Raw genomic sequence first — 24,839 nt, 5'->3', positions numbered from 1 at the left:
TAATGTCATTTGCAGCAACATGGATGAGACTAGAGATTATCATACCAAGTGAATAAGTCAGAAAAAGAGAAATACCATATATCACTCACATGTGGAATCTAAAATATGGCACAAATGAACCATCTACAGAACAGCAATAAACTCATGGAAATAGAGAACTGACTTTAGCTTGCCAAGGGGTAGTGGGAGGGAATGGGATGGACTGGGAGTTTGGGGTTAGTAGATGCAAACTATTTCATTTGGAGTGAATAAGCAACGAGCTCCTGTTGTATAGCACAGGGAACTATATCCAGCCATTTGTGATGGAACATGATGAAAAATATTATGAGAAAAAGAATGTGTACTTTGCTATACAGCAGTAATTGACAGAACATTGCAAATCAACTATAATAAAATATTTTAAAAAACAAATTACTACCAATGATTTTATAATAGTGTACAAGTTGTAAGTTACTTTATAATTTACAATTTTTTAATTTAACTTTTCTACTATAAAGTGCCCTATAAATTCAGAATTTCATTTATCTGTTAATATGCCAACTGTTACAAATTTTTCTGTAATTCAAAATCCAGTGGTTCAATAGTTTTCATATAACAAGCCAGTAAAATTTTGCTTATTATGAAAATAATAGAGTTGTGCCTAAAACCTTCCCATATTGCTTCAGCTTTTCAATTCTTAAGGGAATTAGAAATGATTAGATGCTATTTCTAGTGAAGTTTCCAATTGAGAATAATGACGACTGAAAAGAAGGGAATAAACCTGGTTATTACAAAAAAGACAAATAGATTTTGAATCATATGCTCTCAGGTCCTTCAGGTATAGGGAAATTTTTATCATAACATGTGTGACCCCTTAGTCACCTAGAAATCCACTGAAAAGATAAACAAAATATAAGTGTGCTTCAGGTAAATTCAACGTGGACAATAAAATCAAACCTGAAACAAATCCAGAAGGTACAGACATTTTTTAAAGATCAGGATAAATCATAATCCTATCACTTGATTTTTTTTTTCTTTCCAGTTGTTGGATTACCATCTTTTCTTCATTAGCTTTTGAGAAAGAAAAAAAAAAAATCAAACCTACCTGTAAATTCATGAAAATCCCATACTGGTGTTTTCCCAATTCCTGTTCTTCCACCTACATCCAAAAGAACAGACAGCTGATAAGATAATCATTTTCCAAAAACCTTGTCTCTGTTATGCAATTCCAGCGAGTAGACTAAAAAAAGCCTCTTTTGGGCATATAGGTCTTCAGTGGAGGCAAAAAGAACATAAAAATGGGCTCCAATTCTGATGCCCATTGAAAACCAACTATCATGAAGGGAAGCCACTGTTCAAGTATTCCTGGCCAGCCAGCCCCTGGTCACCACTTTAGAATTACATAGAAACTACAACATAAGTCACAAGCAACAGAGCAAATCAATGGTTCTCCAAAACATAAATTACATTTCTGCTCAGTTCCATGTTTAGCCACACCCCCACTAAAAATTCAGTACCTCAGATTTTGCTCAGAAATACATGAAACATGAACAGTATTTTAAAGTGTAATATAAAAATGATCATTATAAATAAACGTATTTAAATTCTCAAAGTGACTGATATTTGAAGCCTATCATAAATCAATATTATAATTGGTTAAAATTATTTGTATAATTCAGTGGAGAGAAAAATGAAAGTAGGACAGAAAGTGGTGGAAAGACAGAGGAAGAAAAAAATTATAAACTAAAATTTAATTGGATTACTTGCCTCTCTATATTTTGTTTTATATTTAAAAATAAATCTAAATGGCACCAAGGTAACTAATTAACTCAATTAACAAATATGTAAAATTCAGGGCACAATTCTATCTATAAAGAAAGAGGAGATTGTCGGAATATGATATTTTTCAGTGTCTATCAATGTCAGGCATACAGGAACAAAATGTCTTTGTATGTCTCTCAAAGTTCCTTTAGTTGCAGCTTGTTTAGTCAGACTTTTGTACTTGTTTAATCTTCTCTAATTAAGGGTTTTAGGCTACATGCTCTTAGTGGAAGAAAAAACTCCCCAATAATATGTCAACTCAAATTTAAACAAAAAAATTCTAGTCTGTTATCTATTATTTGTACAAATCTACCTTATAATTTAATTCTAATACAAATAGTGTGCTAATATTTAGATGCAGTATGAATCCATTAATTTGTATTTTAATGGATTTGTATTTTATGAATGTTGATGGACTCTTAGCAACATTATTGTAACTCTTAGTATTAACATTGCAGCCAAGGAAGTACATCTTCCAATTATCTGTACAATTATCTTATTAGTTGACATATGTTTTAATATTGTTGTTGTTACTATGAAGACTTTCCTAAGGCTCATAAAATTACATTTCAATTTTCAATTATTCCTTAAAAAATCCTGTGGCAAAATATTGCCATCTGTACTGCAGATGAAGAAAGTGATCAGCAAATTATTTTCATGTGATTTAATGATTTATAGCACAACAAACCTCATCCACTATGGTAACAACCAAATTCTGATTGATAACAGTTTAGGGGTGACTACATGTCATTTTCGTTTATGACAATTTTGAGATGGTCATCCCAATGCTTTCCTTAGCAGATATGTATTCAGCAGCCAGTTCAACATCACAGGTGATCCTAATTGATACCCAAGTGAATAGCCTCAACAAAGAGGTCTATAATGAAAAAGCCACATGACTGAAAATGATGAATTCCCTCCTTACCATCCATGCTGCTTCTTCTAGATCAGGGTTGAAATACATACTGTGGCAGCAAGCCTGAAAGCCTGTGACAGCAGCACATAAGCCATTTATCTCTGTTCCAGCCAACCAAGACGTTTAACCAATATTACAACCACTTACAGTGACAAATTAATAATTCCTGAAAATGTTTTAAAGTACAAAGAGAACACAGTAGGTACTTGATGTATGGATAAGACATTCCATTTAGTATCATGTGTTGATTTCCTTCTATCTTAACTCAGTTCCCAGCCATACATCAGTATTTAAAAAGGTGATAGTCTAATGCAAAGAGGACTGTAAAAAATAAAATGTTTGTGCACAAAAATTATAAGAATAGCATTATATAAATATCATGAGAACTTGTCAGAACTTCCCACAAACACCTAAATCTTTGATGTCTTAAAAACTCTCAGGGAGAAAAATTAAAATTTCCTGAATGGGATGATAAAGGCAGCAAGGGAGGTATCACTGCCAGTCATGATTCCCCCAGGGTACACGTGTGGTCCAGAAGTCTCCTCAATGGAGAAATATTTGTTATTTTTTATAGAGTCACTGTCATCCCAAATCAGGCTATATAAAAACTCAACAGTGTGGCTTTTTTTTCAAATTCCAAATTAGATAAATGTGTTATTCTCTCTCTCCCTCATAGCATCCTTGGGAAAGGATGTATGGTTACAGTTACAGAATTTACAGGAAATGAAGACAAAGTGTTTGAAATAAACACCTAACAGGCACAGCCCATAAGAGGGAAGAGTGAGAGATAAAACTCAATCTTTCTGGATTGAGTTGTCAGGCTCTAGTCCCCAAAAGATACAGAATCCTCACTAAAAAAGGCATCCAGGTGATAGTTCTTCTCAAATGCACATATTTCTTAGTCTATGTAGTAATTAAGATACTTGAAAGTTCTCTATAACAATATCTCATAAGGTCTGGTCATGGTTTTTCTCTTTAAGGTGGTTCATTACCTTTCTTCATATTTTACTCTTTCATTTTTTTGGACCTGTTACTCTTCAAGGACATTTTTCCTCTAAAGGATCTTAACATGAAGGACTTATTAAATACAAAATGGAATGAAATGTTCTGGTCATCATCGTATCCAAGTGGACTGACCATAAATTATAAATTGTGTGGTCTTATTGATACTATTTCTATCCATACAGTTCTTACCATCATCCTGAAAAATAACATTCCTCAAAAAATTTTTATCAGGCAAATAATGGGGCTATATGGACAGCATATAGGAAAACACATTTAAGAACAGTGAATTTTAAGCAGTTTTCATAATAGATGCCTGGAAACATGATATGGTCACTGATATTTGGCATTGTTTTAGAAAAATGCTTTGCATCTTTCCATTAATGTGCTTTGTCTTAAAGCATCTTGTAGTATCCCCATTAATCTGAACAAACTCAACAAACAGAGCAAGGCTGTTTTGGCAGCAGGACAAAGGACACTTTCCCTTCAGCTCCTAACAAATTGCTTTCATTAAGAACAAATGGTTTTGGAGCATTACTCTACTCGAATCTCTGCCTGGTGACAAGCCCATAGGGTAGGCCCAATGTTCACTGTAAACAATAAGAATGGGTCTCAGAAAGTGGAATGTTCCTCTGTAGTTTTAAAACTTACATGGGCCACTTCCAATCACAAAACATCAATCTGTGATAACATCCTTTTTTATTTTTTATTCATTTTTATTTTTTACTCAAGTATAGTTGATTTACAATGTTTCTTCAAGTGACCCAGTCACACACAGTTCCCTATGCTATACAGTAGGGTCCCATTGCACATCCATTTAAAAGATAACAGTTTGCATCCCAAAACCCCGAACTGCCCATCCATCCCACTCCCTCCCTGCTCTCCCCTAGGAACCACAAGTCTGCTCTCTTTGGCCAGGATCTGTTTCTGTTTTGTAGACAGGATCATGAGTGCCATATGTTAGATTACACAAACAAATGATGTCAGATGGTTATTTGTCTTCTGTCTTTCTGGCTTACTTCACTTATTATAAGAATATTTAGTTCCATTCATGTTGCTGCAAATGCATTTGTTTATCTTTTTTATGGCCGAGTAGTATTCCACTGTAGAAATGTATCGCATCTTTTTTTTTTTTTGGTCTTTCTGTCTTTTCTAGGGCCGCACCTGCAGCATGTGAAGGTTCCCAGGCTAGGGGTCCAATTGGAGCTGTAGCCACCAGCCTACACCAGAGCCACAGCAACGCCAGATCTGAGCCACGTCTGTGACCTATACCACAGCTCATGGCAACACCGGATCCTTAATCCACTGAATGAGGCCAGGGACTGAACCTGCAACCTCATGGTTCCTAGTCAGATTCATTAACCACTGAGCCATGACGGGAACTCCAAAATGTATCACATCTTCTTAATTCATGCATCTGTCAATGGGCATTTAGATTGTTTCCATGTCTTGGCTATTGCAAATAGTGCAGCAATGAACATAGAGCTGCATGTAGTTTTTCAAGGAAAGTTCTGTTGAGATGTATGTCCAGGAGTGGGATTGCTAGATCATATGGTAGTTCTATGTTTAGTTTTCTGAGGTACCTCCATACTGTTTGCCATAGTGGTTGTACCAGTTTAATTCCCACCAACAGTGAAGGAGGGTTCCCTTTTCTCCACAGCCTCTCCAGCATTTGTTATTTGTTGACTTGTTAATGATGGCTGTTCTTACTGGTGTGAGGTGGTACCCCAATGTAATTTTGATTTGTATTTCTCTAATAATTAGTGATATTAAGCATTTTCTCATGGGCCTGTCGGCCATCCATATGTCTTCTTTGGAAAATTATCTATTTAAGTCTTCTGCCCATTTTTCAATTGGGTTGTTTTGTTGTTGTTGAGTTGTATGAGTTGTTTGTACATTTTGGATATTAGACCCGTGTCTGTTGCATCATTTGCAAAGATTTTCTCCCATTCAATGGGTTGTCTTTTCATTTTTTTTTTTTTATGGTTTACTTTGCTGTGCAAAAGATTTTGAGTTTAATTAGGTCCCATTCGCTTATTTGTGTCTTTATTATCATTATATAGGAGGTGGATCAAAAAATATGTTGCTGTGATTTATGTCAAAGAGTGTTCTGCCTATGTTTTCATCTAGAAGTTTTATAGTATCTGGCTTTATATTTAGGTCTTTAATTCATTTTGAATTTACTTTTGTGTTTGATAGTGTTCTGTTTTTATTCTTTTACATGTAGCTTTCCAGTTTTCCCAGCACCATTTATTAAACAGACTATCTTTCTTCCAATGTGCATTCCTGCCTCCTTTGTCATAGATTAGTTGACCATGGGTCCTTGGGCTTATTTCTGGGCTTTCTATCCTGTTCCATTCATTTATATTTCTGTTTTTGTTCTAGGACCATATTGTTTTGATAACTGTAGCTTGTAGCTGATAACTTTCAATAGTTGTTACAGCTTCATACTTTGTCTACAATTAACACAATTCCAAACAAAATGGAAATCACAAAGCAGAAGGAACTTTGAGGGCAGTTTTATGTTTATTATTGGAGATAATACTTTTTTGAAACTGTATTAAGAAATATATACAGATATCTCTTTAAAAGCACCTATTTTAACTTTTTCCTACACTATCAGTATTGGATCTTCAGAGAAATATTCATTTCAAATAACTTTTAAAAAGTTCTTTCTTGGAGTTCTCGTCGTGGCACAACGGAAACAAATCCAACGAGGAACCATGAGGTTGCAGGTTCGATCCCTGGTCTCACTCAGTGGGTTAAGGATCTGGAATTGCCATGAGCTGTGGTGTAGGTCACAGACACGACTCGCATCTGGCGTTGCTGTGGCTGTGGCATAGGCCAACAGCTGTAGCTCTGATTAGACCCCTAGCCTGGGAACCTCCATATGCTGCAGGTGCGGCCCTCGAAAGACCAAAAGACAAAAAATTCTTTCTTGTATGTATATATGTATGACTGGGTTACTTTACTCTACAGCAGCAAATAGCACAATATTATAAATCAAATATACTTCAATAAGACTTTAAAAATGAAAAAAAAATTCTTGCTTGCAAAATTTAAAATATATGACACTAAAAACAAATTTCAGCAAAATAATATAAAGAATTGTAACATAATATAAAAATAATATTCTGTATTCAGTTTTAGCTGACTTTTTGGAATCATTGTGTTTTTTCCTACAAACTTCCAACCAGTGAAACTTACAAAAATATTACACTTTATATGTCTTCATAATGTGACCTTTAACTTTTTTATTTTTAAGCATTTTGATTTTGAAGTAACTTAAAGTCTATATTTAATACTTGAAAAACAGTTTTCAAGCATGTACATCAATAAATCTTTTCAGAATGCTATTTTTATTTCAATTACTGCACATCTTTACTATGCATTTATAAATTTTGAGTTCCAGCAGACTCTAACTCAGCAGTTTAAAACAAATCCTATTTCCAGATACAAACAATGCTTTTAAAAGGAAGATTAAAAACCAGCTAAGCCAGAGCACTTCAAAAGCTCATTGGCCTTGCCTCGAGCAAGAAGTTGAGGAGAGAGGAGGGGTCAGAAGAAGTACATTTTGTGTTTGAATAAGGAATTGATTTGGGGAAGAACTCCAGGCTAGCTGAGACAGAAGCTCATAATTTTCTATTCTTCCAACACTATGTCAATAAAAGAACATTAGAGAATCTATCCTCTAAAAAAGCAGTCTATCTTTGGGTTTCATCATCGCCATCAAAAAGCATTTTTGTTCTTCACAGGGTGGTTTCTCCACAGGAAGCACTATGGATTGCCTTGAATATGGAAAGGAACCACAGAAGAGTCACCATTATTTAATAAATCCTTACATCATCTACAAGGTAGGTTGTGGACAGTATCATTACCTTGGATCTCTTGGCAGCCTCATACATACATGCCAAGAGGAAACAAACAGATATAGAAATAAACCCTTTTTTAATAATCACAACAGCATCATATCTAATTACTCTCAGATCCAGAATGACAAAAACCTAAAGTAATTATGTGACACATCTTATAAATCAATGTACCTAGGCCATGGTGAAGTAAAAACAACTGCAATACATACATACATACATACATATACACACACATATATATATATATCCAAAAATTCAGAGAGAATACATTGTTTATGTCTATATACATGAATAATATTATGTTTTATATAATACATATTCTTTCCAGGACCCAATTTCCAATGGCCAATAATAGTTACTACTAGGCTGTAAATTCACCAAGCTCAAAAGTATGTCTTTCTTTTCACTTTCGTTTCCTCTACTGCAGTTACACAATGGCTTTTAAAGAATAGGTAGTCAGCGGATATATGATATACAAAAATACACAGATGAGTCTCATAGTGATAGAAGGAAGGAAGAGAAGGAGGAGGGAGGAAAAAGAAATGTCGCACAATGTGTATACTTAGTCATTCTCTAAATATTTATTGGATATCTTCACTTTTCACCAGCACACTAGCACAAATATAAAGATAGCCTGACCTTAACAATACCTAGCCTAGTAAAAGACACAGGTATTTTAATAAATAATACATTAATAAGGTGAAAGGACTATAATAAAAGTGTGTAAAAATATAATGAGAGTAAGGAGAGAACAATAACTCCTGGGTGGGAAAGGAGGCTGTCAGTAGCAATTAATATCTGGATTGGGTTATGCAGGATTTTATTAAGTGGAGAAGAGAGGAAGAGCATTCCAAAAGAGAACATGTCATCAACAAGTGCCTAGAAAATTGAAAAGGAATACTCTATTCAGAAAACAGCACATTCAAGAAAGTACTCTCAGAGAGGTGATGGCACTGAGAGCTAGGTGGGGAGTGAGAAATGCCTAGATGCTATGATGAGAACTTGGACACCAGTCCTTCAGATTCATATTTCCCATGTTTATCTAATCAATGTTTTTTTTAAGTATTAATGAAATTTAAACAATGATTCATGACATGGATAAACAACAAAATCCCTCATCAGAGACTAACTAATTGCAGCAGGAAACATGAATTAAGACCCAAATAATATCACAAATGTATTTGAATTTGTGGGATAATACATAATGCATAAATAATTTATTCCATTTTAATCCAGTAGACATTATACAACGTACAGGAAAATTGATAAATGATGCCTATTTTTTAATGGCATTGCATAATGTGATCACATTAGTGACTTTCTGGAATTCTCTGCTGTGGACAAAATTAAAAAAAAAAAACAACTATTAAACCTCTTTACATGTGTAATTCAAAACAGATTATTGAAGGAAAACTCTTGCCATCAGGAATTTTCTTGTTTCTCCATGGAACAGAGTTTGGGAATCACCCCAGTATGTAGACATTGGGAAAAGAAATGGAAGATGTAAAGAGGTTCCCCTTGGTAAGGAGACACATCCTATATGTCTACGTAATTAAAAATCAATTAAAAAGGAACAATATACAGAAAACCTCTTGAAACATGAAGTTACTAATAAAAATTTCAAGTACCATGGGAGGACAAAGAGAGGTATTTTTTATTAGAAAAGTCCTGATGCCAAGAATGTGACTGTCTACCTGTTTACAAGACAGTCAGTAGATTCTTACAAACAAGGGATTTGGGAAGGAAACCCAATTAAACTTTGAATTATTGTCAATGTAAGAAGAAAAAATTTTAAAGATAAAACACTGGCAAGACTAAATTATCTTTGAAAACAGATGGAAAATGGCCAATTTAAATTAATGACTATGGATTTTAACTTACATTTATTAGTCTCTAGATTTTCTACTGATGTCAGCTCTTATACATGGAGGGAAGGGATAAATAACAAGATCCTATTGTATAAGCACAGAGAAGTATGTCTAATAACCTATGATAAACCGTAATGGAAAAGAACATTTTCTAAAAAAGAGTACATATATGTATATAAGTGAAACACTTTGCTATACAGCAGAGTTTAACATGTTATAAATCAACTAAATTTTAATTAAGAAATTAATAAAAAGTAAAAAAGAATATATTGTCTTTTAAACTATGCTTAAACAATTTAAACATAAAAATGCATGGAAACATAAATCAGTGAGAAAAATGTGACTAAAAAGTTAAAAAATTACACAATGTATGCATATATGCTAATAATCAAAATATAGGAGGAGTTAGTAGGCATTTTAAAATGAAAATACTAATATGTTAAAAAAAGAGTAAGACGAACAAAATGAGTAAAAAGATGGAGAATTTCAATAAAGAATTGAAATCTATAATGAATCAAATGTACATTCCAGAATTAAAAATAAAATATCTGAAGTTAGAACCATTTTTGGGAACTAAGAACATAAGAAAGGATTAGTGAACTCTGAGACAGATCAATAGAAAAAATATACATTTAAGAAATGAGAAGAAAATACAACAGAATAAAAGACAAGTGAGAGACCGTCAAAAAGGCAAGTACACATATAATTGGAGTTTCAAAAACAGAAAGAAAATAGAGCAGAAAGAATATTTGAAGAGATAATTGGTGAGAATTTTCCAAAACTGGAAATACTTTCAACTGATAGTTTTGAAAAATTTTAAAGCATCCAAGAAAGAAAAGTTGAAACAAAACAAAACAAAACAAACAAACAAACAAAAAACCAGCGGTATGGTATAAATAAAATGCTGGGAAAAAGATTAAGAAAAATAATCTCTAAAATGGCTGAGGAAGAGAGGACAAGATGGCGGAGGAGTAGGGGGACACGCTCGCCCTCTCCCACAAACACAACAAAAAAAGCACATCTACAGAATAAATGACTCGCACAGAACAGCAACCAATCGCTGGCAGAGGAACCTAAACTCCAATAACGGCAAGAAGTTCGTGACATTACTGGGCAGAACAGGAGAAAAGAGGAGAGTGAGAGAAGGCGAATCCGAGTGGGACGGGCACTCCCGAAAGGGAACTGCGGAGGAGAAAGGGATCCCGCACCCTGGAAAGTCACCTACCGGGCGAAAGATCAAACGAACCGGAGGAATCTCCAGATGCAGAGAAGAGTGTAGCAGTAAGTTGGAGTACGGAAAAGCCGATCAAGAACCCAACGGACCATCTGAACTACGGGCACAGTCACCAAAAATTGAGACGCCTGGGTGGGGGCTGGGCACCGAGACCTCGGCTCTGAAGGTTAGTCCCCGAGAAACGGCCAGGGGACGCCTGGGTGGGGGCTGGGCACCGAGACCTCGGCCCAGGAGGTTAGTCCCTGGGCTGGGGGGGCGGGGCGGAGCGGAAACTGCTTGGGAGGTCTAGAAACCATTTGACGGGGCAGAGACTCCCTGGGAGACTAGAAAACAAAGCTGTCGCAGAGGAAGGGAACAATACTCTAGGAGCGGGTAAGTGGAAAGCCGCATCAGAGGGAACCTGGGAGAAGATCCTGGTCTGCGCCCGTGCTGGGGAGGGGAGAGAAGAAGGGGTGGGTCCCCATAGAATACCCCCCACGCCACAGCAAGCTTACAGGCCCGCTAGCTAGCAGAAAGCTGTGCTTCCCAGTGCATTCCCTCCCCCCACCCCCACCACCCCCTATGCTCTCGCCAAACCTGGGGCTGCCTGCCATCCAGGAGGGCTGGCCTCAACAATTGCCTGAAGCCTACCACCGCAGGGGCTGTCCCTGCACAGGCCTGCTTGCCCTTTAGAGGGGCTACACTTCCGCAGAGCAGCACCAAACACCACCAGCCACCACCAGCAGCCCAGAAAAGCTAGAACAAGCCTAGCCAGGCCGTGAATAGATCGGCCTAATTCTCCGACGGTTTTTCTGAGTCAGGCTGCCCTGGGGAGGAGCCTCTTGGGTCTCCAACGGCCCTGCTACCCGCCCAAGCCCCCAGGGGGTGCTGAGACCTAGTGGACCAGCTGCATAGGACTGCCAGCTCCAGGCAGGACCCCCTGCAGCACAGAAAAGCTGCAACAAGACTGTCCAAGTCGGGAAAAGATCTCAGACGGTTTTTCTGAGTCGGGCTGCCCCGGGGAGGAGCCTCTTGGGTCTCCAACAGCCCTGCTACCCGCCCAAGCCCCCAGGGGGTGCTGAGACTTAGTGGACCAGACAGCTGCCCAACACTGCCAAACCCCACAGCCTAAAAACACCAGAGCAAGCTCTGCATGACCAAGTGAAATCTGCTACCATCGTGGTGTGGACCTCCCAGTCCTGTCTGCCCTCAGGAAGTCCTCCTTTGCTTCAAAGAAACACTGTTAGCCCCATCAACACTCCAGAAAAGCCATACTGCCTCAAAAAAGATTGACCAATAACGCCAGCCCGCAGGAAATAATCCACGGCAGTGACAAGGCAAACACTGCCCGATAATGGAGAGTACAAATCCCTCAGGAGAAAGAAAACAACAAGCAAGATGAAGAAGCTGAGAAACCACCCCCAGTCAAACCAACAGGAGAACTCACCTAAAACAGTCAGCAATGAAACAGATCTCTGCAGTCTGACAGACCTGGAGTTCAAAAGAGAAATAGTGAAAATACTGAAGGAATTAAGAGAAGATATGAACAGTAATGCAGATACCCTCAGAAAGGAACTAGAAAATATAAGGAGGAGCCAAGAAAAACTAGAACATTCATTTGCAGAGATGCAAACTGAACTAGGGGCAGTAAAAACCAGAATGAATAATGCAGAAGAACGAATCAGTGATATAGAAGATAGAAGAATGGAAATCACTCAATCCGGTCAACAGACAGAAAACCGAATCAAAAAACTGGAAAGCAATATAAGAGACCTATGGGATAATATAAAGTGGGCCAATCTACGCATAATAGGAATTCCAGAGGAGTAGAAAAAGATAAGGGGATGGAAAATATATTTGAAGAAATTATCGCTGGAAACTTCCCAAATCTAAAGGATACTGGGTTCAAGATACAAGAAGCACAGAGGGCCCCAAACAAACTGAACCCAAACAGACCCACACCAAGACACATCATAATAAAAATGGCAAAAGTTAGTGATAAAGAGAGGATCCTAAAGGCAGCAAGAGAAAAACAGAATGTTACCTAGAAGGGAACCCCCATAAGAATATCAGCTGATTTCTCTACAGAAACACTACAGGCCAGGAGGGAATGGCAAGAGATATTTAAAGTGCTAAAAGGAAAAAATATGCAACCTAGAATACTCTATCCAGCAAGAATATCATTTAAAAGAGAAGGGGAAATAAAAATTTTTCCCAACAAACAAAAACTTAAAGAATACAGCAACACAAAACCCAGGTTAAAGGAAATATTGAAAGGGATTCTCTAAACCAAAAAGAAAGGAAGGAAAGGGAAGAAAAAAGAAAAGAAAAAAAAAAGAAGAAGAAGAAGAGGAAGAACTAGGACTGAGGAAACTGCAATCAGAGAGCAGTCACTCAAATAAGCCAGCATACAGATTTAATCATGAACATGCCTCAAACAAAAGAAAATTAAAAAGAAAAAAAATTAAAAAGAGTCATCAAAACCATAAAATGTGGGCAAAGGATGTTAGGAAGTAAATAACCCTTTTTGTTTGTTTGTATGTTTCTCTTCTTAATTTTAATATAGTAATGAAGTGTTTGAACTTACAGGACCATCAGGCTAAAACACACAATTATGGGAAGGGGTTAGCATATTTAAAAAACAGGGCAACCATAAGCCAAAACCAAATATTGCATTTGCAAAAAATGAAAAAAAAATACACTCAAGCAGATAACAACAGGAGACCATCCAACCAAAAAAAAAAAAAAAAAAAGAAAGAAAGAATGGAGAACCATAGAATCAACTGGAACACGAGGTTCAAATGACAATAAATAATCATCTATCAATTATCACCTTAAATGTCAATGGACTGAATGCCCCAATCAAAAGACACAGAGTGGCTGAGTGGATAAAAAGGCAAAAACCTTCAATATGCTGCCTACAAGAAACCCACCTTAGGACAAAAGATACATATAGATTGAAAGTGAAAGGGTGGGGAAAAATATTTCATGCCAATAGACATGACAGAAAAGCAGGAGTCACAATGCTCATATCAGACAAAATAGACTTTAAAACAAAAGACATAAAGAAAGACAAAGAAGGACACTATTTAATGATTAAGGGATCCATCCAAGGAGAGGATGTTACTATCATCAACATATATGCCCCAAATACAGGAGCACCCAGGTACATACAACAAATATTAACAGACATAAAGGGAGATATTGATGAGAATACAATCATAGTAGGAGACCTAAATACCCCCCTCACATCAATGGACAGATCCTCTAGACAGAAAACCAATAAAGCAACAGAGATCCTAAAGGAAACAATAGAAAAGTGAAACTTAATTGATATCTTCAGGACACTACATCCAAAAAAAGCAGAATACATATTCTTCTCAAATGCTCGTGGAACATTCTCAAGAATCGACCACATATTGGGACACAAAGCGAATCTCAATACATTTAGGAGCATAGAAATTATCTCAAGTATCTTCTCTGACCACAATGCCATGAAATTAGAAATCAACCATGGGAAAAGCAAAGAGAAAAAACCTACTCCATGGAGACTAAACAACATGCTACTAAAAAACCAATGGGTCAATGAGGAAATCAAAAAGGAAATTAAAAACTACCTTGAAACAAATGATAATGAAGACACAACCTCTCAAAATCTATGGGATACTGCGAAAGCAGTGCTCAGAGGGAAATTTATAGCAATCCAGGCCTTTCTCAAAAAAGAAGAAAGATCCCAAATTGACAACTTAACCCTCCACCTAAATGAATTAGAAAAAGAAGAACAAAAAAGTCCTAAAGTCAGCAGAAGGAAGGAAATTATAAAGATCAAAGAAGAAATCAATAAAATAGAGACTCAAAAAACAATAGAGAAAATTAATAAAACCAAGAGCTGGTTCTTTGAAAAGGTGAACAAAATTGACAAACCCCTGGCCAGACTCACTAAAAAGAGGAGAGAAAGAACCCAAATAACCAAAATTACAAATGAAAAAGGAGAAATCACAACAGATACAGCAGAAATACAAAAAACCATAAGAGAATACTATGAACAAGTATACGGCAACAAGTTTGACAATCTGGAAGAAATGGAAAATTTTCTAGAATCTTACAGCCTGCCAAAACTGAATCAAGCAGAAACAGACCAACTGAACAGACCAATCACTAGAAATGAAATTGAAGAGGTCATAAAATCACTCCCTACAAATCAAAGTCCAGGATCAGATGGCTTCACAGGTGAATTTTATCAAACATATAAAGAGGAATTGGTGCCCATCCTCCTTAAACTCTTTCAAAAGGTTGAAGAAGAAGGAATACTCCCAAAGACATTCTATGAGGCCACCATCACCCTCATTCCAAAACCAGACAGAGATACCACCAAAAAAGAAAACTATCGGCCAATATCTTTAATGAATATAGACGCAAAAATTCTCAACAAAATCTTAGCCAACCGAATCCAACAACATATCAAAAAAATTATACACCATGACCAGGTTGGGTTCATCCCAGGTTCACAAGGATGGTTCAACATACGCAAATCAATCAGCATCATACACCACATTAACAAAAAAAAAGTCAAAAATCATATGATCATCTCAATAGACGCAGAAAAAGCATTTGACAAAGTTCAACATTCATTCATGATCAAGACCCTCGCCAAAGTGGGTATAGATGGAACATTCCTGAATATAATCAAAGCCATTTCTGATAAACCCACAGCAAATATAATCCTCAATGGGGAAAAACTGAAAGCCTTCTCACTCAAATCTGGAACCAGACAGGGATGCCCACTCTCACCACTGCTCTTCAACATAGTTTTGGAAGTCCTGGCCACAGCAATTAGACAAACCAAAGAAATAAAAGGCATCCATATAGGAAGAGAAGAGATCAAACTGTCACTGTATGCAGATGACATGATACTATACATAGAAAACCCTAAGGACTCAACCCCAAAACTCATTGAACTGATTAATAAATTCAGCAAAGTAGCAGGATATAAGATTAACACTCAGAAGTCAGTTGCATTTCTGTATACCAGCAATGAAACATTAGAAAAGGAATACAAAAATACGATACCTTTTAAAATTGTACCACACAAAATCAAATACCTCGGAATACACCTGACCAAGGAGGTAAAGGACCTATATGCCGAGAACTATAAAACTTTAATCAAAGAAATCAAAGAAGATATAAAGAAATGGAAAGATATTCCATGTTCCTGGATTGGGAAAATCAATATTGTAAAAATGGCCATACTACCCAAAGCAATCTACAGATTCCATGCAATCCCTATCAAATTACCCATGACATTTTTCACAGAACTAGAACAAACAATCCAAACATTTATATGCAACCACAAAAGACCCAGAATTGCCAAAGCAATCCTGAGAAACAAAAGCCAAGCAGGAGGCATAACTCTCCCAGACTTCAAGAAATACTACAAAGCCACAGTCATCAAAACAGTGTGGTACTGGTACCAAAACAGACAGACAGACCAATGGAACAGAATAGAGAACCCGGAAATAAACCTGACACCTATGGTCAATTAATCTTTGACAAGGGAGGCAAGAACATAAAATGGGAAAAGGAAAGTCTATTCAGCAATCATTGCTGGGAAACCTGGACAGCTGCATGCAAATCAATGAAACTAGAACACACCCTCACACCATGCACAAAAATAAACTCAAAATGGCTGAAAGACTTAAATATACAAAAGGACACCATCAAACTCCTAGAAGAAAACATAGGCAAAACACTCTCTGACATCAACATCATGAATATTTTCTCAGGTCAGTCTCCCAAAGCAATAGAAATTAGAGCAAAAATAAACCCATGGGACCTCATCAAACAGACAAGCTTTTGCACAGCAAAGGAAACCCAAAAGAAAACAAAAAGACAACTTACAGAATGGGAGAAAATAGTTTCAAATGATGCAACCAACAAGGGCTTAATCTCTAGAATATATAAACAACTTATACAACCCAACAGCAAAAAAGCCAATCAATCAATGGAAAAATGGGCAAAAGACCTGAATAGACATTTCTCCAAGGAAGATATACAGATGGCCAGCAAACACATGAAAAAATGCTCAACATCGCTGATTATAAGAGAAATGCAAATCAAAACTACCATGAGATACCACCTCACACCAGTCAGAATGGCCATCATTAATAAATCAACAAATAACAAGTGCTGGAGGGGCTGTGGAGAAAAGGGAACCCTCCTGCACTTTTGGTGGGAATGTAAACTGGTACAGCCACTATGGAGAACAGTTTGGAGATACCTTAGAAATCTATACATAGAACTTCCATATGACCCTGCAATCCCACTCTTGGGCATCTATCCGGACAAAACTCTACTTAAAAGAGACACGTGCACCCGCATGTTCATTGCAGCACTATTCACAATAGCCAAGACATGAAAACAACCCAAATGTCCATCGACAGATGATTGGATTCGGAAGAGGTGGTATATATACACAATGGAATACTACTCAGCCATAAAAAAGAATGACATCATGCCATTTGCAGCAACATGGATGGAACTAGAGAATCTCATCCTGAGTGAAATGAGCCAGAAAGACAAAGACCAATACCATATGATATCACTTATAACTGGAATCTAATATCTAGCACAAATGAACATCTCCTCAGAAAAGAAAATCATGGACTTGGAGAAGAGACTTGTGGCTGCCTGATGGGAGGGGGAGGGAGTGGGAGGGATCGGGAGCTTGGGCTTATCAGACACAACTTAGAATAGACTTACAAGGAGATCCTGCTGAATAGCATTGAGAACTATGTCTAGATACTCATGTTGCAACAGAACAAAGGGTGGGGGAAAAAATGTAATTGTAATGTATACATGTAAGGATAACCTGACCCCCTTGCAGTGGGAAAATTGAAAAAAAAAAAAAAAGAAAAAGAAAAAAAAATTTCAATGGTAAGGCAATAATAAAGAAAATGCTTCTATTAAAAAAAAATAAAAAATAAAATGGCTGAGGAATTTAAAATATGTGACTAAACATAAAATATTTTAAAAATGGCTGAGGGGAAGAGACACATTATGTTTAAAGAAGCAAAAGTACAAAAAGATAGCTGATGGTCAACAGAAATGGTCAAAACAGAGGTAGTGAAATGACATATTTAAAGTGTGAGAAAAAAATGCTACATAGAATTTTATGTTCATAGGAAATATCCAATAAAATTAAAGGCAAAGCAAGAGGTTATAAGGTTAAAAAAAAAGCTGCCTCCCAAGAAATACTAAAGAGAGATTTTAGGCTACATGGAGCATACCATTTCAGAAAGCAATTAATACTAATAGAAAGAGCAAATAAGTAGGTAACTATTTTAAAAATCAAAAGGTATAAATAAATATGATTTAAAATGAAGTTAAAATTACTAGAGAAAAATAGCTTATTAAAATTTTGTATTAATCCAAAAGAAAAAAATAACAGAGGATTAAAAGAACAAATAATAGAAATAAACAACAAACAAAAATCAACAAAATGGAAGCTATAAGCCAAAGTATACTAAATATAAATGGACTAAAGACTCCAATTAAAAGACAAAGAATTTCAAACTAATCTTTTTTTTAAATGCCAGATACATGGGGTTTATAAGACATGAAATCTAAATACCAGGTACACAGAAAGGTTGAAAGTAAAAGAATGGAAACATAAAGCTATTTTATTAATATTAATATAATGTCATCAAATATTACATTTGATTTTAAAGGCAAAGCAAGAAGCACCAGAGATAGTGTGCCAATTTTTATAATGAAAGAATCAATTCTATAGAAATATAACAATCCCGGAAAATTACTAAAAATGTACATTTTATTTAATAATTAAGAGATACTTGTTAATCATAAGATGTCGTGGCTGAAGAAACCAGGTTGCTAAGAATTTAGAGGTAAATGAAAGTGAATAGGGACAGGGAGTCTAGATTATACTTTCAGGGTTTAAATGAAAAGAAAAAAAATAATCCAGGATCTATCAAAAAGTAAAGGTCTTATAAGATGAAAGGCACTTGAATATAAGTTAAACTTACGATAGGAAAGACTGAGATGTTTTGGAGAAAAAACACTGCTACTGAATGCCACACTGACTGATCATTTGTGTTGCACTGGATATAAGAGTAGGTTTGTATGAGAGCAGAGCACTAATGAAAGTCCTGCCTTTTCCACCTGTACTTGATAAGACCTTGGAAAACTCATTAATCCCTTGAGCTTCTATTTTTCCTTTTGTAAAATGAGAATATTAATACCATATAGGGTCACTGTGAGAAGTAAATATAATTTTTACAGAAAAGTGATTTGTAAGTAAAGCATATTATGAACATAACACATTAAAAGATAAATACTGCTTACAAATCTAAAAAAGACAAAATAAAGACCACTTTAGAAATTCTACTGATGTTAGAACTTAAGATAACTCTAAATTTTGCATACTTACTTGAGATCATGTGCATTTGCTTACCATCTGCTTGTCTTGTCTATAAAATGTAAGTATTACTTGGTGCTGAAGTATTTTCAAGAGTCCTGAATGCCTATTTGCATTCTTTGGTGTGCCTGGGACCCCAGAGTACTTCATCAGGCAAACGCTATCTCCAGTTACTGTGATTTGCTTGTCAATTAGAGCCATTCTAGTCTGGAAATCCCACGAGTTCTGATAAGGGAGTTCTCAGGTTTGCATAGCAAGATAACCAAACAAAACAGTGTTTGTAGAAACAGATTCCTATTTTATATTACATTGTCACAGAACATAACAGGAAATATCGTAACTCTATTTCAGCAGATAACAGAGGCCAGGCAAGCCCTGCACTAGGGAAGTTGCTAGGCAGATCCAGGCCCCAAGATATAAAAAACTAACATTTCTATTCCATATAATATTGAATCCTCCATGGCATCTTCCTGACATTCTCGGCAAATGCTTCATGAGGAGGAACACAGCATTAACTTATAAATTAAAAAACAAGGAACAATTCTAGCTGATGGGAAAATCATTTCTCCTCTATGTTCTCATCTTACAGAGCTGAGAAAATGCTTGATGTGGTTAATAACAGTGGTGGCCATATTACATCCTCAGGAAGTGGTTATCCTCAATTTAAGTTGGCTGTTCCAATTCCTCACCATCCCTTGCTGTGTAATTTCTATGAGAGCTTAGACATTTCCACTGGACAAGCAACTTTCTCTATCCAAATATAATCCTAAACCCAAAGGAAAAACAGAGTACAGTAAGAAATAAGCACATCAGCAGGTTAGATGCTGCACACACTGTTCGAAAAATCAGAAGGCAAAAGTCTAAAAAATACCCTTTGTAGGGTATTAGGAAAATCACATACTTTTCTTCCTTCTCAAGATTTCCTGCTCATTTTTTTTAACCCATCCCATGAGGTCATAAATGATATGGTAGTCTGAAACTACATAGCCCAGCCACATAATCCAGAATTTCCTTCCCTGAATAAACTGGGTTAAGGTCAATCACAGGAAAAAGGTGTGTGTGATGTGAAAGGCAGTAGTGAAGAAGTAGCCACAGCCATTCTATGGAATGACAGTGGTTACAATTCGCTTGGCAGATTTCAATTTGTCCTTCCTTTAATGCTCCATGTGCACCTCTCCTTCCTGACAATTGCCCCTACAGAATACAAAAAGTAACAAAAGTTGCTTCTTTGAGAACTCAGAGAGGCAATAGTCAGGAAGAGTCAAAAACCTCTGTATAGTTTTCTACACCAGTTCTACTCTAGGACCCAGAAGTGCCTAGCTTCCTGCAAGTTCCAAATCATCCATCAACATCTTAATTAAGGAGTTTTCAGAGTTCCCATCATGGCACAGTGGAAACGAATCCAACTGGGAACCATGAGGTTGCGGGTTCAATCCCTGGCCTCGCTCAGTATGTTAAGGATCTGGCATTGCCATGAGCTGTGGTATAGGTCACAGACATGGCTCAGATCTGGTGTTGCTGTGGCTATAGTATAGGCCAGCAGCAACAGCCCTGATTAGACCACTAGTCTGGGAACCTCCATATGCTACAGGTGTGGCCCTCAAAAAAGACAAAAAGACAAAAAAAATAAAAATAATTAAGGAGTTTTAACTACATCCTTTCAGACCTTAACTTTCCAGCTCCTCTGACAACAGTGTGAGGCTTACTTTGTATAATAAATTTCTTATTGATTCTGCTTCTGTGATTCAACTCCAGGTGATAAAATGGTTGGTAAAGGCAAAAAGGATTTGATTTTGTTTTAATTGTAAAAAAATAATCCTTTAAAGTCTATTCGGACAGAAAAGGAATAAGAAATCTTAAAATATCTTTAACATAAATGAGTTGGTGAGGGCTGACCCTTTTGCATGACCTATAGCAAGATACAAATGAGACCCCACACCACATTAATAACTAGATATTGATTATAAGTTGAACCAAAACTTTCAAGTAAAATATGTTCTATTTCATATCTTGAAAAATTAAAACTTCAAATTAAAAAATAATTTTATATATGTAAAATGTATGGTTTTGCATGTCTTAAATACCAAGTCAGACAAAATTTTAAGCATTCTAGTTATTTGACAACTTTTTATTAATTTCACCTTGAAGAAACCCTGCATAAGCAGTAGTAACTGAAATTGTCAATAAAATTCTAAACGCAATAGTTATATTCAGAAATAAATACCAAATTTTATACATTACATTCAAACATCATCATTGGGATACACAATAAATTGCCCTTATGCATAAAACATTACAAAATATTTCAGTTTCTTTATATAAATCACTATTACTAAAATCATGATCTTTACTGTCTTTAAAAGCATTAGCTAGATTTCTACTATAAAAAGTAACATAAATTGTAGAGATCTGGCTAATGCTTTAAGAGAGTTGCATATATACAAATTTAATTTCAGTATGAATATTTTATAATGTAAAATGTTATTTAGCTTTTATGTGTAACTGTTATAAATAGCAGGCTAATTCATTTAAGATTCTTAGTAGACTCATTTGATGGTTTATTCTATGCATCAATTTGGGCCATGCAGTGCCTAGATATAACATTATTTCTGGGAATATCCATGAAGGTGTTTCAGATCAGATCAGCATTTAAGTGGTGAATGTGGTGGACCCAGTAAAAGCAGATTGTTCTTCCCAATGTGAGTGGGTACCATCCAAATGCTGAAGGGCAAAACAGAACAAAAATCAGAGGAAGGGAGGATGTATTCCCTTCCTACCTGCCTACTTGAGTTTGGACATAGTTCTTCTCCTGCCCTTGGACTGGAATTACATTATCAGCAATACTTGCTGAAAAGACTGTCTTTTTCCCATTTTATATTCTTGCATCCTTTGTCCAAGATTAATTGACCGTAGGTGTCAGGGTTTATTTCTGGATTCTCTATTCTGTTCCATTGGTCTATATGTCTATTTTGGTACCAGTACCACACTGTCTTGATGACTATGGCTTTGTAATATTGCCTGAGGTCTGGGAGAGTTATGCCTCCTGTTTGTTTTTTGTTCCTCAGGATTGCTTTGGCAATTCTGGGTCTTTTGTGGTTCCATATAAATTTTTGGATTGTTTGTTCTAGTTCTGTGAAAAATATCATGGGTGATTTCACGGGGATTGCATTGAATCTGTAGATTGCTTTGGCCATTTTTACAATATTAATTTTTCAACCCAAGAGCATGGAATATCTTTCCATTTCTTCACATCTTCTTTAATTTCCTTGATTAATGTTTTATACTTATCAGCATATAAGTCTTTCACCTCCTTGGTCAGGTGTATACCCAGGTATTTGACTTTTTGGGGTGCAATTTTAAAAGGTTTTTTTTTTGTATTCCTTTTCTAATATTTCATTGTTAGTATACAGAAATGTGACTGATTTCTGAATGTTAATCTTATATCCTGCTATTTTGCTGAATTTGTTTATCAATTCAAGTAGTTTTTGTGTTGAGTCCTTAGGGTTTTCTATATATAGTATCATATGATCTGCATACAGTGACAGTTTTATCTCTTATCTTCCTATTGGGATGGACTGGGAGCTTGGTGTTAACAGATGCAGACTATTGCCTTTGGAAGGGATTAGCAATAAGATCCTGCTGTGTAGCACTGGGAACTATGTCTAGTCACTAATGAGGGAACATGATAAAGTGAGAAAAAAGAATGTGTACATGTATGTGTAACTGGGTCACCATGCTGTACAATAGAAAAAAATAAAATAAAAAGTAAAAAAACAAAAAGGAATTTACATTATCAACTCCTCTGATTCTCAGGCCTTTGGATGGGAACAGAATTAAAACACTGGTTTTCCTTTGGTCTTCAGCTTGCAAGAAAACAGCAGATTGTGGATTTTCTCAGTTTCCATAATCACATGAACTGATTCTTCATAATAAATCTCTCTATTCCTCTCTCCTTTCCTCTCCTCTCCACTCCTCCTCTCTTCTCTTCACTTCCTCTCCTTTCTTTTCCCTTTCCTTTCCTCTCTTTCCCTTCCCTCCCCTTCCCTTCCGTAACATCTCCTCCCCTCCCCTCCCCTCCCCTTCTCTTCCTTTTTCTTGTCTCTCTCTCTCTCAAAAAGAGTAGAGTGAGAAGTGCATATTACTGACACTGGGTAAGAAAAGTCTCTATATCCACCAGCCAAACTAGAAGATTTCATAATTAACATGACACTGCATAGAGTAAAGGGTCTTAGTTGTGAGGAATAATTGGCCCTAGATTAAACTCAGTTCTTGTCTTAACTAATCAATATTAAAAGCAAGACCTGAAAATATAAAACCATTTCCAAGTATCTTACCTGCATGATATTTATAGAAATGCAAACATACCCAACACCAAACAAGCTTAAATTCACAATGTCTGGCATCCGATCTAAAATTACAAGATGTTTAAAGAACAAGGAAAATACAACCCATAATAACAGGAAAATCTACCAATTTAAACTGAATCAGAATTGAAATAGATATTAGAATTCACAGGGAAGGATATTAAAATGCTTGTTACAGCTATGCTATGTATGCTCAAAAAGTTTAGTTGAAATGTGGAAAATATAAAAAAAAAATCAGGGAGTTCCTATTGTGGCTCAGTGGTGACAAAACTGACTAGTATCCCTGAGAATGAAGGTTTAATCCCTGGCCTCACTCAGCAGGTTAAAGATCTGGCACTGCCATGAGCTGTGGTATAGCTGCAGATGTGGCTTGGATCCCATGTTGCTTTGGCTATGGCGTAGGTCGGCAGCTACAGCTCCAACTGGACCCCTAGCCTGGGAAATTTCATAGGCTACAGGTGCAGCCCTAAAAAAAAAAAAAAGACAAAAAAAATCAAACTGCCAGAAATAAAGCCATAATATTAAGATGAACTATTTACTGAATGTGATTAACAGCAGATTGAGACATTGCAAAAGTAAGTATTTGTGAAACTGAACCCGAACCCATAGGAACATTCCAAATGAGATGCAGAGGTGACAGAGGATAAAAGAACAAGAAGAGGGAGACAGAGAGAGAGGGAGAGGGAAAAGAAGAAAGAGAAGAAAGAAGAGAAGCAGGAGGAGGAAGAGGATAAAGAAAAGAAAAAGGAGAAGAGAGCATCTCTGAGCCACTGGACAACCCCAAGGGTCAAATAGATATGTAATTAGAGTTCTCAAAACAGAGAAGAGAGTAGATATGTTAGAAGAAAGGCAGGAAAATATCAGGAGAAATAATGGCTGAGATGTTTTCCTATCTGATGAACGCAGATCTAATAAATTCAAGGATCCCTAAGCACACAAAATATAAAGGAAACTGCAGGAAGACACATCACAGTCAAATTGCTACAATATAATGACAAAGAGAAAATCTTGGAAGCATTCAGGGAAAAAGACATATAAAGAAGAATAAAAATAAGAATGATAGCAGATTCTTATTGGAAAAATAACTATGTTTGAAGACAGGAAATCAACATTTTTAAATATCTAAAGAGGAGTTCCCACTGCAGTTCAGTGGGTTAAGAACCCAACTACTATCTATGAGGATGCAGGTTCAATCCCTGGCCTCACTCAGTGGGTTAAAGTATCTGGTGTTGCCATGAGCTGTAGTGTAGGTCACAGACATGGCTTGGATTTTGCATCACTGTGGCTATGGCATAGGCCTGCAGATGCAGCTCTGATTTGACCTCTAGCCCAGGAACTTACATATGCAGCAGGTATAGTCATAAAAAAAA

The 24,839-nt window shown here is 36.3% G+C and overlaps 1 protein-coding gene across 13 annotated transcripts in view; it reads right to left on the bottom strand.

The window, feature by feature from the left end:
• The window catches only part of LOC146406165 (uncharacterized), an 888,277-nt gene that overhangs the window by 626,142 nt on the left and 237,296 nt on the right, over positions 1-24,839 (bottom strand). For 11 of the 13 annotated variants that reach the window (XM_084963630.1, XM_084963627.1, XM_084963621.1 and 8 more), the window contains one exon: positions 1,085-1,138. In XM_084963630.1, coding sequence (XP_084819756.1) covers positions 1,085-1,096 — 12 coding nt within the window. In that variant the 5' untranslated portion in view covers positions 1,097-1,138. Of the gene's footprint in view, positions 1-1,084; positions 1,139-12,118; positions 12,163-24,839 lie in introns of all 13 variants that reach the window. The other 2 variants (XM_084963663.1, XM_084963653.1) reach the window with 1 other exon arrangement.

Source organism: Sus scrofa, chromosome 1 (genome assembly GCF_054392235.1).
Source record: "Sus scrofa isolate SSC_HxYL_T2T_F1_AM1 chromosome 1, Sscrofa_HxYL_maternal_Yorkshire_Landrace_v2.0, whole genome shotgun sequence".
Classification (NCBI taxonomy): Eukaryota; Metazoa; Chordata; class Mammalia; order Artiodactyla; family Suidae; genus Sus; species Sus scrofa.
The sequence above is the reverse complement of the archived record's forward strand: the minus strand, read 5'-3'. Positions and strand labels throughout refer to the sequence as shown.